At 40.1% G+C, this 16,136-nt stretch overlaps 1 protein-coding gene across 24 annotated transcripts in view; it reads left to right on the top strand.

The window, feature by feature from the left end:
- The window catches only part of MPHOSPH9 (M-phase phosphoprotein 9), a 57,693-nt gene that overhangs the window by 6,866 nt on the left and 34,691 nt on the right, over positions 1–16,136 (top strand). For 10 of the 24 annotated variants that reach the window (XR_011542456.1, XR_011542458.1, XM_070629239.1 and 7 more), the window contains 8 exons: positions 3,668–3,757; positions 3,971–4,494; positions 5,413–5,536; positions 9,010–9,100; positions 10,797–10,879; positions 13,693–13,818; positions 13,977–14,437; positions 14,772–14,927. Coding sequence is in view for 16 of the 24 variants with exons in the window: in XM_070629226.1 (XP_070485327.1) it covers positions 3,668–3,757; positions 3,971–4,494; positions 5,413–5,536; positions 9,010–9,100; positions 10,797–10,879; positions 13,693–13,818; positions 13,977–14,437; positions 14,772–14,927 (1,655 nt within the window). In the remaining 8 variants the exon portion in view is untranslated. The remainder of the gene's footprint in view (positions 1–3,667; positions 3,758–3,970; positions 4,495–5,412; positions 5,537–9,009; positions 9,101–10,796; positions 10,880–13,692; positions 13,819–13,976; positions 14,438–14,771; positions 14,928–16,136) is intronic. The other 14 variants (XR_011542457.1, XR_011542459.1, XM_070629229.1 and 11 more) reach the window with 3 other exon arrangements.

Here is a 16,136-nt window from a genome sequence, read left to right as displayed (position 1 = left end):
TATTTTTTTTTTAATTAAAAAATATTTTTTTTGAGGAAGATAAGCCCTGAGCTAACATCAGCCACCAATCCTCCTCTTTTTGCTGAGGAAGGCTGGCTCTGAGTTAACGTCTGTGCCCATCTTCCTCTACTTTCTATGTGGGACGCCTACCACAGCATGGCTTGCCAAGCAGTGCCATGTCCGCACCTGGGATCCGAACCAGCGAACCCCGGGCCACTGAAGCAGAACGTGTGCACTTAACTGCTGGGCCACCAGGCCGGCCCCGTGTCCCCCCATCTTTGTGACAACCATGACCTCACAGGTTTTCAAAGTATAGTTCCCCCATTGAAATCACTGCTTTACATGCATCATATTTAAACTTAAAATTTGGTCCTCCCAACCATCTATGAGACTATTATTCCTCCATTATTATTCCTATTTTATAAATTAGGAAACTGAGGCACAAGAAATTAAGTTTACTTGTTCCGCACCACACAGGATGTTGGTGGAGAGCTGGGGGTCAGACCTTGGATGTCAGAGCCCAAAGGGTATTTACTGGGCCAGACTAGAAATCCCAGGCAGGCTTATCGCATCAAAACACTGCATGCAGGGGAAAACTTTAAAGAGATGCCATATCCTCCAACAATATGTAAAATTCAGGTCACATAAATCATTTTAGTTTGAAATGAATAATACCCCTTCTTAATAGTTAAGTGAATAATGTTATTCACTGCATTTATAATGTTCTTAAATAAGTTTATTTAAAATTAAAATGTTAGCTATAAAATCTGGCCAAGAAGAACAAAATCGTCTCCACTAATTTATATCCTAAGCGCTATTCATCTATAACCTAAATCGGAAAATGATAATAAGGATGTGATTAATATCAAATGTCTTACGTTTTTTGTTGCATAAATTGTTATTCTATCATTATTGTAATTTAGGTTTTTTTGTTTGTTTGTTTGGTGAGGAAGGTAGGCCCTGAGCTAACACCTGTGCCAATCTTGTATGTGGGACGCTGCCACAGCATGGCTTGGTGAGCAGTGTGTGGGTCCACGCTTGGGATTTGAACCTGCAAACCCTGGGCCCCTGAAGCAGAGTGCGTGAACTTAACCACTATGCCACTGAGCTGGCCTCATATTGTAATTTAGTTTTATGTGAATAGTAGCTTTATCAGATTAAAAGTAACCCCCGAAGGGTGTTGCTTAAGGTTAGTATAAGCTGTGTGAAAACTGTTGCCTGATTCTTTCTTTTTCTTTTTTTAAAGATTTTATGTTTTTCCTTTTTCTTCCAAAACCCCCCACTACATAGTTGTGTATTTTTTAGTCGTGAGTCCTTCTAGTTGTGGCATGTGGGATGCCACCTCAGCGTGGCTTGATGAGCGGTGCCGTGTCCATGCCCAGGATTCGAACCGGCGAAACCCTGGGCCGCCGAAGCGGAGTGTGCGAACTTAACCACTCGGCCCCACATTATTTCTTTTTTGTTGTCATTAATATAAGATACTTTATATTATAGGTAAGTTGAGAAGATGAGGAACTTAATGTGATCCAGCCTACCTTGCCCTGAAGTTAGTTGATTTAGTATTAATACTGCCTCTCAGTAGTCATATTTCATTTTGAAGCCTTCCTTTTCCAATCCTGAGGGTTTTTTCCCCCTTTGCCTTAATCCTGTTATACAGGTTTCAACTTATTTCTCTTGTGTACTATGGTTCTGTAACTGGCTTTCAGCATTAACCCGAAGGGCTTCTGGAGTGTGTAGTCTATAGTACCCAGAAAAGTTCAGCTTGAAATACACATTTTTATATACTCATTTACACTGTATTTCTGAGTGCTCACTCTTTCATACGCATTGTGTCCTAGCTGGAGATAGAGGGATGGTAGACAAGTTAACAAGGTGAACACATGAGATACTCTCTGACTGTGGTAAGTGCTCTGAAGGAAATAAAGAGGACGACAAGAGTAACTGTAAGGATGGTTTGGAAAGCTCTCTTGGAGAAGGTGACAGTTAGGCTGAACTTGCAGCATCGGAAGCAGCCAGCCATGTTAAGAGCTGGGGAAAGAGCTTTCCGGGCAGCGGGTACAGCAAGTACAAAGCTTTTGTGGTAGAAGACAGTGGTGGCATGTTCAGGGAGCACAAAGAGGCCAGCGAGGCCGGTGTATATCAAGCAAGGGACAGAGCAGGTGAGACGAAGTTGGGAGGAATGTATGAGCCAGGTCCTGCGGGCTCTGTGAGGTGGCAGGAGTGGGAAGACATTGAAAGGTTTTAGAAGGGAAGCTAGTCGTCCTGGTAGCTACTTATTGACATCATGTATTATTGCGTGTAGTCTGTAACTGAAAGTCCACCAGCTTTGAGACTGAATTTAGCCTCTGGGGAACTCCATGCCCCCTTTCCTGCCGTGTTTTGGCTTAATCTAGTTCTAGGAGTACTAACTGCTTTTGGGAGTAAGGATGGATCAGGACCTAAAAGTGGCTGTGAAGGGAGTTATAGGCACTTCCATGGGTTTTGAGTCATTTTTTCACTCCTTTATCAGCTGTTGTGCTTTAAAACACTTCAACATCTGACTTTAAAAAGAATAAATTTACTTAAATAACAAATAAATTAGGAGTTGAATTCTCATAATACCAAACTATTTATTTTAAAATGTGGGCATGAAAAAGAATAAAGGAAACCTCATTTAAAATGGAGTTGGGAGGCCAAAAGGGGGAGCCCTCGCTACTGCCACGCCAGGTCAATTACAGACCCCAACAGGAAGGCATCGGTTACACACCTCCTCCAGGAAGCACTCTCCTTTCCAAGCAAGCCCAGCCATCATCACCCTGCACTCTCACTTTTCTCTCACGGACTTTGCTTTTTTTATTTTTTGAGCTTGGCCCAGAGCTAACATCTGTTGCCACTTTTCCTCTTTTTTTTCCTCCCCAAAGCCCCAGTACATAGTTGTACATCATAGCTGTAAGTCTTAGTTCCTCTGTGTGGGATGCTGCCACAGCATGGCTTGATGAACGGTATGTAGGTCCGAGCCCAGGATCTAAACTGGAGAACCCTGGGCTGCTGAAGCAGAGTGCGAACTTAACCACTGTGCCACCGGGTGGCCCCAAACGGACTTTCTTTTAAAACAACCCCTCTCAGCTTCCTCCTTTTTCTCTATAAAGTAATGGTCCTTTCCTTTGTTTGCGGGACTTGCCCGTGGCTTTTGCTATAGCTTGCTTGTCCCAAACTGCAATTTCTTTGCTGTTCCCAAATAAACCCATTTTGCTGGTAAAATAACTGACTCTTTTATTTATTAGGACAACATGGGATTCTTTTTCTGAGTACAAATCAGTGTTTAAGAAAATCATTAGCTGTTATGAGGAAAGGAAGAGGAACTTAAGACAAATACAAAGTGGAACTCCTGGTTCTTGATTAATCAGAAATGATAGCAGATGACATCACATTAAGATGCCATTTGAGAAATGAGATTTATCCAGACCTTCAAGTTTACCCAGACCACAGGTTGCATGAGAAAGTGTCCCTAAGCCCCATATCCTTGTATTTTTGCATTAAATGTAGTTTTATACCTATTTAATTCAGCTTAAAAATTTTACAATAAGAAATAAATTTTTAAAAAAGGCCCTTACCCACTGGAGGAATTTATTTAATTAAATATTAGGTTAAAAATGATTTTTAACTAAAATATTTTATAATTTAATAGGCCAGGTGGTTACAGCTCTTCGATTTGGTGGAAAAACAATGCCAAGAACAGATAGTTGCCCGGCAGGAACAGTTTCACAACCAAATTCAAGTAAGTTGTTATTTGTATTGATTTTTTTTAATATTGTAAGGTTTGCAGAAGAACCAATTAATACTCTCAGTTTTGTTTGTAAACTAAAGATAAAGCATACGTATTATCTTTACTATAATATCATCATATTTTTAAGGACAATATTTTCATAACATCTATAAAAATGTGATGTTTAATATACTTTCTTACCCAAATCTATAACTTTATTTTCAGCGTATACAAGAAGAGATTAAAAATTTAGTCAAGTTACAGACCAGTAATGCTTCCTGGGCCTCCTGTGATAGAAGTTCTTTAGGTAAACACACATCTTCAGAAAGTCAAATGGGTTTTTTTTCTGAAAACAGTGAGAGAAATGAACCTGTTGTTAGTTACCCTAAGTCTAAGGAACCTGAAATGCAGCAGGAAGCATCCGCATCACACCCAGACTGCATCGTGGACAGCAGCTCAGTGAGCAGCGGGTATGGTACCTTTTGTGTCTCAGAATTAAATTCCTACAAATCGAAGGACCCTCAGGAGTTCATGGAGCTCCAAGAGTTTTCTAAAGGACGGTACGGAGCGCCTGTGGTGCCGACGGAGTCACCTGTAGATGGTGTAAAAAACAAGAGTTTTTATATCCATGCTACTGAGGAGTTCGGTGCATCTTTAAAGGAAGATATTTCCACTTTTCCTGGTGAACTTGAGCACAATTTTCTTGGTGAAAGTAAGATTTCGGAAGTATACGGTGGAAAAACAAATAGGTGAGTAGAATTTCTCCATCATTTAAAGGTAGTTTTACTGGTTTATTACATTTAGAATATAGTAAATAAATCACCTTTTAGCTGGACTATATTAGAAAGAGATGTGTTTGAACATTTATCAGTTTTATCAAATTCTTTTATTGTCTGTGGAAAATTGAAATAAACAAAGCATATTGTATACTAATGACATCTCACTTTCTTCCTATTTGCAATGCTGTAAGACTACTACTAAACTCTTAAGGTGGGGGGTCTTGCCAGAAAGGTACTTTTATATTTTCTGGTCACTATAAACTTACTAAAAATTAGAGTATGGGACTCTATCAACAGTGGAATTTTGTCACACATACTCATATAATTTGAAACCAAAAAGTATACACAAGCATACTCAATTCTATGTTTTTTTATATATAAAAAGAGACTTTGTAAGTTTAATGACATTTTGATTGCCCAGGGGACTTTTTAGTGAAGGAAACGTGACTGAATGTTTGTAAAGCCAATAATCATTTAAAATCATTTAAAAAAATCATTTAAAATAAACTTTCAGTTTTATATCTCTGAAATGTGACATCTAAAGTAAGGTATTTAGCTGTAGCAACACAAATCTTTTGTATACACAGTATAATTATTATTTCCTGTAAATAAATATGCTTTCACAGTGCTTTTAGTACTGGAAGGGGCCGTGGGACAGTTTTCGTTCTGTCCCGTGGCTGCAGACTATATGTATTGTTAATCACTGGTCATCTGTTTGTTGGCTTTGTCTTGGGCAAAGGAATTTAGGTGAATCAATACAAATCCATCCTCTGCTGTCAGAAAAGCACATCAAAGCATTTTCCACTGACTCTGTGTCTACCAGTGTTTTGATTTATTGTGAAGGACAGCATCTAAAGAGAGTACTTTTGGTCTTCTCTTTTTAAATAGTAAATCTATAACATCATGGGCACAAAAGCTGAAGCAGAACCAACCAAAGAGAGCACATGCAGAAGAGGGGTTTTCAAAATCTGTGCAAGGAAGTGAGCAAATCAAGAAATCACCAACGGAGAAAGTAGGTGAAAAGTCCCCTCCCTCTGGCATGCTTCAGTGCTGGTAATTATGTTGGGTTTACCAAACCGGCCTTTCTTTTTTTTTTTTTTTTTTGGGGGGGAACATTAGCCCTGAGCTAACATCTGCCAATCCTCCTCTTTTTGCTGAAGGAAGGAAGGCCCTGAGCTAACATCCATGCCCATCTTCCTCTGCTTTCTGTGTGAGATGCCTACCACAGCATGGCTTGATAAGCGGTGCCGTGTCCGCGCCTGGGATCCGAAAAGGTGAACCCCGGGCGGCCGAAGCGGAACATGTGAATTTAACCGCTGTGCCAACAGGCCAGCTCCCGTTGGGTTTACCAAATGCTCATCCATTTGACATTTTTTGCCTTTTCTTTTGTATTATTTATTTGTTCTGTTGATATATCTTCCTTTTGGTGTCTCAGAGGATTGGAAACAGTGATTTGCTCTAAGTATTGGTTCTTTAGTAGGCCAGAAATAAAAACTAATGAGGGATAAAATACTATAAGAAATGAACCGTTTTGTAAAGATCTTAATTCTCTTTGCAGTGCAAATGTTTATATTTAGCCAGGGAGTAATCCATTTAATTGTTTTTAGAAAACCCTCAAGTAATTTATACTACTGTTAAGTTGTAAGAAGTAGTATTATATGTGTGAATGCTTATGATGGCTTTATAAAAAAATGTGGAAGTTTGGACAACTCTGAATTTATAATCCAAATTGTAAGAGATTAAATGTTTAAGTTCTGTGCGGCCCTTTTGCTAATGTAGCAGCTGCTTTGGCAAGTGTCACACATCTTTAAAGCCTTTTTGGTCTAAATTGCCATCGAAAACATTGTTTAGTATAATACATTGAAATTCAAAAGTCAGGTTTCTCTACAAACTTGACACCTTTAGAAATTGGCCATGTCTTGATCATCCTAAACATACTCTTTCCATCATCCTATGAAAAAGATCTATTAAAGAGGAGAAGTTGAAAGAAGACGGTCGCTCAGCCTTCACAAGGCACTGTTTCTTCCTCTTTGCTTTCAGTAAATTTTCTTTCTTCAGCCCGTGATACTTAGGCTCCCTAGTATCACCGTTCTTTAAACTTACTCAGATTTGTGTGGAGGAGGGAAGTGAAGGTGAAGAAAGCGGCGTGAACCGAAAGCGTCTGCCCAGGTCCCAGACGTGGCCTCTAGTGCTGCCTTGGTAGCACTCTTCTTTTGCGCCTGTGTGCCATCAAGGACGGTGTGTTCTTGTCTGGTGTGATAGCGTGAACGCCTTTGGAGGCTGGGCTGGAAGTTGCGTTTTCATTGGAATAGGTTGGCAGAAAGGGAGAAGAATGTTTTCATACATACTGATTTCTTTTCTTCTGTTTTCACCTTAACTGAAACTCGGTCTGGAGAGACTTTTCCACTTGTCATAAACTTTGAGTTTGTGGTATGTGACTTGGTACCTTCACTGGTTTTCTTGTCTTTTGTGACCTAGCTCATTATTTATTCAGTGTAGCACAGTGGTTCCCAAACTTTGCTGCACATGAGAGCCTCCTGAGGAGCTTAAAAAATCGACTTGTGCCCGGCTGCCAACCCCATCGGTCTGCCCTCTTTGGTGCGCGCGTGACCTGTGTATCAGGAGGCTTCAGAGCTCCTCAGGTGATTCTCGTGTGCTGTCAAGCGTGGGAACCACTGGTCTAGCCTCATTTTCCTCTTCGGCTTGTTGGAGAGTCAGACCAGTAGCAGGAAGATCAGGCGCCCTGCTGAGAACTGCCCTTGGGGATAGGCCTGCCTCTGCTGATGGCAGAGCGTGGAGAGTGGAAGCCACGATGAGGGGGTGATTCCCGTTGAGGAGGATTTTTCCTCTTCTTTGATCTATCTCCTGGACAAGTTTTTTTTTTTTTTTCTTTTTAAGGTGAATGATATTTTTGGTATTAAATCATTAGGGAAATCGAGTTTCTTTGATATTTGAGTTTTAAATGATTTTCGGGTAATAGTGGTTGGGAATCAAAGACACCGCACCTGAAATACTTTTCTTACGTGCGTAATTCTGAATCAAATTCTGTGGATTCACAAAAGTCAGAACTTTCCTCTTTATTTCATCCTTTCTCTTCTCCTGTTGTTTTCCAGTTTCAGTGGAACTCTGGGAATCCTCCTGATCAGATTTCTCTTGAGATCCAGTTTCCTTTTTATGCAGTGGTCATTTATAGGGTCCTGCCTATTCTGAGGCACATCTTGAGGTTGGATATTGTTGAGCATAAGGGTTTCCCGAAGCTCCGGTCCTTGTCTCCTGGGTCCTTTGTCTTGCACAGACTTGACGTTGCCGTTTCCCAGGCTGTGGGACGTGGTGGTTTTCAGATGGGCTGATAGACTGTCCCCCACACTGATGAAGTGCCTTGCTTGGGTCAGCTTCTTGGGAAGGGGTTTCCATCGCCCCATATTTTCCTTTCTCAGTCAAAGCTGGGCCTGTTTTCTTCAGCCGATGCTTGTTTGCCTGAAGGAGAGCAGAGGCAGCCGTGTCTGGTGAGCCCCGCTCCAGCCACTGGGGTGGAGTGTCTGCCGAGTGCCTTACAGTGTGCACCTCAGAATCGGGAAGAGGACACTATTTTACTTGCGTTTTTTCACTTAGTCTTCTCCACTCACCTTTTCCTGCTCTTTTAATTACTGACACTTGACAGAAATTTGAACAGGTAGGAGTTTTAGACAAGGCAAAAGATGACCTAGGAATTTCTCGTGATGGGCAAGAGGCTAAGGGATGCCTTCGAGGCGAGGTGGTGGGGAGCATCATTATCTCAGCGAGCTTTTACTTTGAAGGGGGTCCGTGGATGGCTTTAAGCAAAGACAGCTTAGATGCTTTAACAGGAATTAGAAGTTTGATCATGATGGAATTCACAAGAAAAATTCTGGTAAAAATAGTCTTTTCACATAGTTCTGTTTGGAAACAGATTTCTGTGACAATGCCAGAGATATTTTGAGGAGAGATTAGCTCAGAATTATTGGAATTGATGATAAGTAAGCCTTTGGAGCCTTTTCCGGGGCTAATAACCAATTGTTTGTATTTAAAGTTCATATTAATTATTGTTTGCGGTTTTCAGAGTTGATTTGACTTATAAAAAGGAATTTTATAGCTTTTACATTAATTTTTATACTAAATGACTTTAATTCTAGGCTCTTCCAATTTCTTTTGGAAGTAGATGGCAAATTATAAATACATTTTCATTCTGAACTCATTAAGTAACACCTGCTCCCGGTTTTCTCCTTGAAGCTCCACGGAAAACTAAAATAAACATCTGTAAATTACATAGGAAAAGAAAATCCTTCACTGTTAGTTCCTATCATTTTGCTTTCTTGTAACCACAGGGAGAAACCAGGCTCCTTGTTCATGAACCTTGTGAACGTTTCTCCAGGCCTGAGTTTGACACCCGGCTCTCATTCCTTGGGTCAGCAGTTTGTGCCTAATGATTTTTAGCTGTCGCTCATAGTTTTCTTTCTTGGATTGTAGTCTGACTTCACTGCTGCTACACATCCTCGTGCTTTTTACCTCGATAAACCAGATGAGAGTCCAAATTCTTGGAAGTCTGATTCAGGAACAGGTATGATACTTGTGTGTGTGTGTGTGTGTATGTGTATATGTATATGTATATATATTTTTTCCCCCTTGAGGAAGATTCACCCTGAGCTGACATCTACTGCCGATCTTCCTCTTTCTTTTTGCTTGAGGAAGAGTTGCCCTGAACTAACATCTGTGCTAATCTTCCTCTCTTTTGTATGTGAGATGCTGCCACAGCCCGGCTGACAAGTAGTGTAGGTCCATGCTCAGAATCTGAACCCTGGAACTTGGGCCACTAAAGCAGAGCATGCAGAACCTTAACCACTACACCATGGGGCTGGCCCCCTGGATACTTATATTTTAAAGAGTTTTTTAAAATAACAGCTTGTCTGCATTTCTCATAGGATGATAATCACGTACAGTATATTAGAGTGGTTTCTGTAAATATATTAGGTGGTTTGCCTCTGGTAGGTATAACTTCCTTACTTGCCTTAATTTGTGTTACGAATTCTGTAAAGATAGAAAGACAGACTTTTGCAGTTAATTCGAACAGCTGCAAAAATCATCTCGGCATTTTTCAGGTGCCCCAAAATGAATTAAGAAATTTAAACCCTCTGTGAGCCATTCTTAACTCTCTGTGGTAAGCTTATTTTAGTTTAATGATTTTACATGCTGGCTCTTTTTCTCCCACAATCCCACATCCAATTCATCAGGAGGAATTAGCTCTGCTTTATGAAAATTGCCAGAATGCAACCCACCTTCCCGCTGTCACGCTCATGGAGCCCCCATCATCTGTCACCTGGGCTCCTGTAACTTCCTAACCAGCCTCCCCGTTCTCACTCCTGCACTTGCCATTTTCTCCACACAGTAGCCAATGTTATCCTTTTCAGAGATAATTCAGATCATGTGACTCCTCTGTTCAAAATTCTGCGGTGGTTTGGCTTCCTTAGAATAACAGCCAGGGTCCTTACAGAGGCCCAAAGGCCCAGCAAGATCTAGCTTTTTCTCTTTCACCTCACTTTATGCTACACTTTCCCTTTCTCTGCTCAGCAGGGAGGCTGTTTGCTCAAATGTGCCAGATATCTTCTCATTTTAGGGCTTTTGCATTGGTTGCTGGCTTCTTGGAATGTTCTTCTCCCAGTTTGGGGGAACTCCCTCATATGTGGCTAAAATGGCAGCCTTCTTAATTTTTACCCTTGCAATGCGCCAACCCTGACCACCCTAGTCAAAGAGAGCAGCTGCCCTCCACTCCCCGCACATTACATATCCCCTTTTACCCGATTTGTAAATGCACCGTCAGAGTGCTCGCCACCTTCTAACACACTGGACGTGCTGCGTGATTTACTTATTACTTGTGTCTCACTCTTCCTGCTCCCCGAGCCTGGCAGAGTAAAAGCTCAATAAGTATTCGAATTATTGAATTTTTTACATTGCTTCCCTGGAAGTCTGTACTATTCATAAAGAAATTATCGTCTTTTAAAAATATTTTTTAAATTGCACTAGTTTATCTTGACTTTTAATATAATATTTCAGTTTTAAATGTTTGGATCATTAAGTTAGGACTCTTAGAAGGTAAGGCACTCATGTGAATCTTTTCCCATCCAAATTCAGCTTCCTGTATCCGGACAGCCAACAGCTAGTCACTTCCCATGTTTTCTTTAGGTAGAAATAAGTTATTCTAGAAGGGATCCTGTTCTTGTTCCTCACTCTTTGCTGTTCTGTGTCTTTGTACATGGCAGGACTGACTGACTGGAAGCGGGAAGAGAAGGACACGCATCACTCTTTGCCTGAGACTTTAGAGAAGGACGTGTCACCAAGCCAGGTAATTTGAAACACAGTACCCTTATGTATTTACACGTACAATTGTAGTTAAGTACTCTATTTCATTACAAATTTTGTAGTTTTCAATTTCTGATACAGAAAAAAGCATAGTCTTTATATCATACTCACCTGCTTTCAGATTCTGTCTCTGTCATTCACTACCTCTATGATCTTAGGAAGTTACTTAAAAATGGAATTAAAAATGCCCGGGGAGTGTTTTGTGAAATTAAATGAGATGGTTTTTTGCCTACTATTTAAACATAGTAGATCCACAGATAAACTTTTCCTGTTGCCAGACCTGGTTTTGATTTTCCATCCTATTATACTGTCCCACTAATTGATCTGTACCACAATTCTGAGCAGTTTAATTTGCTGTATTAATTTTCTTTGAGCAAGAAATGTAAATATTTTGTTTACTTCAGAGCAAAGAAATAAAACTGTCCAGTATGTGTACATCGAGGTACATGTCTCACTTCTGGGTTTTGATCAGGTGATGAGAGAGTAGGTTGGGGAAAGGGAGAGATACAATTAAAGTAAGCAGGTGAGGTGTGAGCACAAGTGACAGGTGTAGACAGATGGGGCAGCAGGGGACCAGCATACTTGTCAGCATCAGTCCCACGGAAGGACAGAAACCAGCATTTCATCCTTCAGGAAAGGAGCAAAGAAGAGAGACGGATAAACGCAAAGAGAAAGGAAGGATGGGGAAGTGAGATTGCGGGGCTGGCAGGCTCCGTGGGCTTGGTGGTTATGGGGCTCGCTGTGTGTGTTAGCGGATCTGCAACATCAGTAAATTGACACTAGATTGCGTTCACTCTAAGATGCCATCAATTTTAAGACTTCTCTTCTGTTTCATCGTCTACCAAGAAAAAAAATTTACCAATTAGACTGATACAATGCTTTCTTATCACTTAGAATTTATATTTTCTTGCAGAAAGAGCTTGTAGACTTAAACGTAGATGTGTATCATGTAACTTATACATAGTCTCACAGCACGTAATGGTGTTTTGTCAATGATGGACTGCACGAATGATAGTGGTCCCTTAAGATTAGTACCATACAGCCTAGGTGTGTAGTAGGCTGTACCTTCTAGGTGTGTGTAAGTGCACTCTGTGACGTTTGCACAATGATGAAGTCGCCTAATGATGCGTTTCTCAGAATGTATCCCTGTCATCGAGTGACATATGACTTTACTTAAAAAAGGAAAATATAAATGAAGTAAATTGGTTAAAACTTCTTCACCTACAGAAGCTTGCACTCCTCCCTTTGTCTCAGTGTTGGTCTCTATGTTTTTCCATGTACCATTTTCCTCGGGCCATCGAGCATTGGTGATTTGGCATTTTTTTAAAAAAAGATGAAAGGCCTTGGTGCTGAGTTTTTACCTGGCTTGGTAGTTATGTAGAACTGGCCTACTTTTGACTCCCAGAGGGGGAATGTTGCTAAACATGTCTGATTCACCATCCCGTAAAGACTGGTTCTCAGGGATTCCAGTGTAGGCTCTAGGATTTTCTTCCAAGCTGCTGACACTTATTTGGCCAATTTTGATGGCTTTGGTATTTGCTTATGAGCAAGCAATGACAATTAGGTCACAACTGCTACTTGACCGAAAGTAGTTGTAAGATGCCATTAATTACAAGAGGCATCCGCACTTCAGAGATGTCAAAATATGAAAAGAAATCATAAAAGTGGTGAAAAGTGATACCTTGTATTACTGTGAACTCTAAATACAATAATTCTCCTGTTTACCCAGGCTACGAGGCAGGGCTTCCTCAGGCTGCCCCACAGCCAGAGCACTGCTACCTGCCATGGCCTTCAAGGCTTGAAGGGGACCTCTAGGTTGTTGGTATATAAAAAGTAAAATTCCAAAGCAGGATTACAGAAATATCTGGTAAATTTTAAGGGTTTACATTGAACAAATTAATGCCTCTGATGCACGCACACAGAAAGTATAATTAATTGTCTTATTCACAAGTTAGGTATAGGATTTATTAAAAAATATTAATTTATGGCACTCTGCAGCCTGTGTAGTAGGGTCTGGAAGTGGGACATAAGTTTAAAGCTCTGTGCTGAATGTGTTCTTTCGGTTCATCTCTTGTTAAATCTGTGATCTTGTTTGAGAGAATGTCCAGTTTAAATTCAGGGCCCAGGGTTAGATGGTACCCTGTCATGCCCTACAGTAGGTTCCACCTTGAAATAATTTAAGTCCAAGGTGTTAATATTTGAAGCTTAGACCTCTTTGCAACATTTCCAGTGTAGCAAAGCTCTAATTTGAACCTGTAGAAATTAGGGACATATCTTCTTATTCTATTGATTAAAAAAGAAGCTTATTTTCATCGAGTAACTTCTTAACTCTTCTTGTCGGCCAACTCTTAAACATGAATGTATTTACATAGATGAGGAACTCCACCTCTGATACCTGTCCCCTTGAGTTGCAGGAAATTCCTCTCGTGAGAAGTTTCCTCGTCCTGCTTCAGTCATTCATCATGAAGTCTTTTCTGACCTCCAAACTTGGTTCTCACTTTGAGTAGGGGACTACCAAGGATTTTATTCTTTGGAAGTATTCTTAGGCTGCTAAACAACTTAGGTTCAAATTATCCCCTTAGTATTTATGGTTAGGGGATGTGAAAACTTTTTCATTCTGAAGGGGACTCATAATAATAGGTAATGACTTCCAAACTTTTATTATAAATCTTGTCAGTCTAGAGTCTTAATTTATTTAAAATTTTCAGAATCTTTTTATGGTGCTGATCTTGATATCAGTAAATTTTCTTCATCATTGATAATACCGTTTAAATAATTTTGTTTCATATTTTTAAGTCTAATACTAGTAATGAGATGAAGCTACCATCACTGAAGGATATTTATCATAAAAAACAAAGGGAAAACAAGCAGTTACCCGAGAGGAATCTCACCTCTGCTTCCAACCCAAATCATCCACCAGAGGTAAAGTTGTCAACACTCTGCTGAGTGAAAATGAAAGATGCTTCGTGACTAACTTTATCTTAAGCTTAATTTTCCCTAGGAGATCTAAAGCCTACTCACTTAAAAACAAAAACTGGATACTGAGGGTGAAGCCTCACTGTTGTCTGTCTGATTTCTAGGTACTGACTTTAGATCCAACGTTACACATGAAGCCGAATCAGCAGATTTCTGGGATTCAACCACATGGCTTTTTGAATGCCCTTGATGACAGAATATCCTTTTCACCAGACTCTGTTCTAGAACCTAGTATGTCTAGTCACTCTGACATAGACTCATTTTCACAAGCAAGTAACATTGCTTCTCAGTTATCTGGATTCCCAAAATATCTGTCAAGTACAAAAACTTCACCAGTGGACCCTTGGAAAAATCATGCATTCCAGAACGAAAGTAGGACCAGCTCCACGTTTCCTTCAGTGTATACTATTACTAGTAACGACATCTCAGTCAACACTGTGGATGAAGAAAACACTGTCATGGTAACTGCAGCCTCAGTCGGTCAGTCCCAGTTTCCAGGTACAGCCAACAGTGTCCCAGAATGCATTTCATTGACTTCCCTGGAAGATCCTGTGATATTGTCTAAGTATGTATTTCAGTGAATGGCTTGTAATGTTAATAGATTTTCTATGATGTCTGCTTAAATGATGAAAATGATTTTTATTGAACTTTAGTAATGTATAATCTTAAAAAAAGAGATGTAGCATTTTTAAGGTAGAGCATCTAAAAATTAAATGATACATGCTTTCTTTCCTTCACTTTATTAGTGGTCAACTTATGAATTAATTTATTATTTTCTGTGGGTGTGCGAAGGAAAAAGACTGTACTTTTGCTTATGAGTGACTATATTTTTGGTTTCTTTTACAGGATAGAGAGTGAAGAGATGCTTTCCTAATGATGTTTTTCACTCCCACCAACAGGATTAGGCGGAACCTGAGGGAGAAGCACGCTCGACACGTAGCAGATCTTCGAGCTTATTATGAATCGGAGATAAACAGTTTGAGACAGAAACTGGAGGCCAAAGAAAGTTCTGCAGTTGAGGATTGGAAGAAAACCAATCAAATTCTTATAGACAGGTAAAACTTATAATTTAACTGTAAAGTTAATGTTTCTCCAACTTGGATAGATTATTTTCCCCAAAGGTGATATGTTGTGATGATAAAGCACTTTGAAAACGTTTCAGATTTGAAAATTTTAAGACAGAAAAGTGTTTGCCTAAGTAATTATTTTTACAGATTTGAACCAACCTCTTACAATACACTTATAACTGACATGAGGACATTTGTTTCATATGGGCAAAATACTGAAACAGTTGAGCAGATTTTGTGTACAGAGAGGAATGTCATTTATGGAAGGATTAGTACAGCATATGGATTCTCTAATAAGAAGTCTGTGACTAATGTCCTGGGGCAGTTCTCACCCCATTTTTATTTATTTTTTATTTTTTAATTAAATTTTTTTTTTGAGGAAGCTTAGCCCTGAGCTAACTACTGCCACTCCTCCTCTTTTTGCTGAGGAAGACTGGCCCTGAGCTAACATCCATGCCCATCTTCCACTACTTTATATGTGGGACGCCTACCACAGCGTGGCTTTTGCCGAGCCATGCCGTGTCCACACCCAGGATCCAAACTGATGAACCCTGGGCCGCTGAGAAGTGGAACGTGCGAACTTAACCGCTGTGCCACTGGGCTGGCCCCTCACCCCGTTTTTATAGCCAGATACTCAATGACTTTATCTCAGACACTCATGAATCTGTGGAAGCAATTATCCTGTTCAAAAAACCCATGGAAACACAGAGGAGAATGGCCCTTTTATTTATTTTTTATTGCAGTAACATTGGTTTGTAACATTATATAAATTTTGGGTGTACATTGTTATATTTCGATTTCTTTGTAGATTACATCATGTTCACCACTCAAAGACCAGTCTATCACCACACACATGTGCCTAATGACCCCTTTCACCCTCACCCCTCCCCCCTTCCTCTCTGGTAACCACCAGTCCAATCTCTGTCTCTGTGATGGCTCTTCTCCTTATGAGTGAGATCAGACGGTATTTGACTTTCTCCCTCTGACTTATTTCACTAGCATAATACCCTCAAGGTCCATCCATGTTGTCACAAATGGCCGGATGTCATCATTTCTTATGGCTGAGTAGTATTCCATTGTGTATATTTACCACATCGAGAATGACCTTGTATTAGGCATAGCTTTACACCTATTTTAGAGAGAGAGAATCATCTACACAATTTGATGCTTTAACTAGTGTTAATAATAGCATACTTG

The sequence above is a fragment of the Equus przewalskii genome, chromosome 7 (assembly GCF_037783145.1).
Source record: "Equus przewalskii isolate Varuska chromosome 7, EquPr2, whole genome shotgun sequence".
NCBI lineage: Eukaryota > Metazoa > Chordata > Mammalia > Perissodactyla > Equidae > Equus > Equus przewalskii.
The sequence above is the reverse complement of the archived record's forward strand: the minus strand, read 5'-3'. Positions and strand labels throughout refer to the sequence as shown.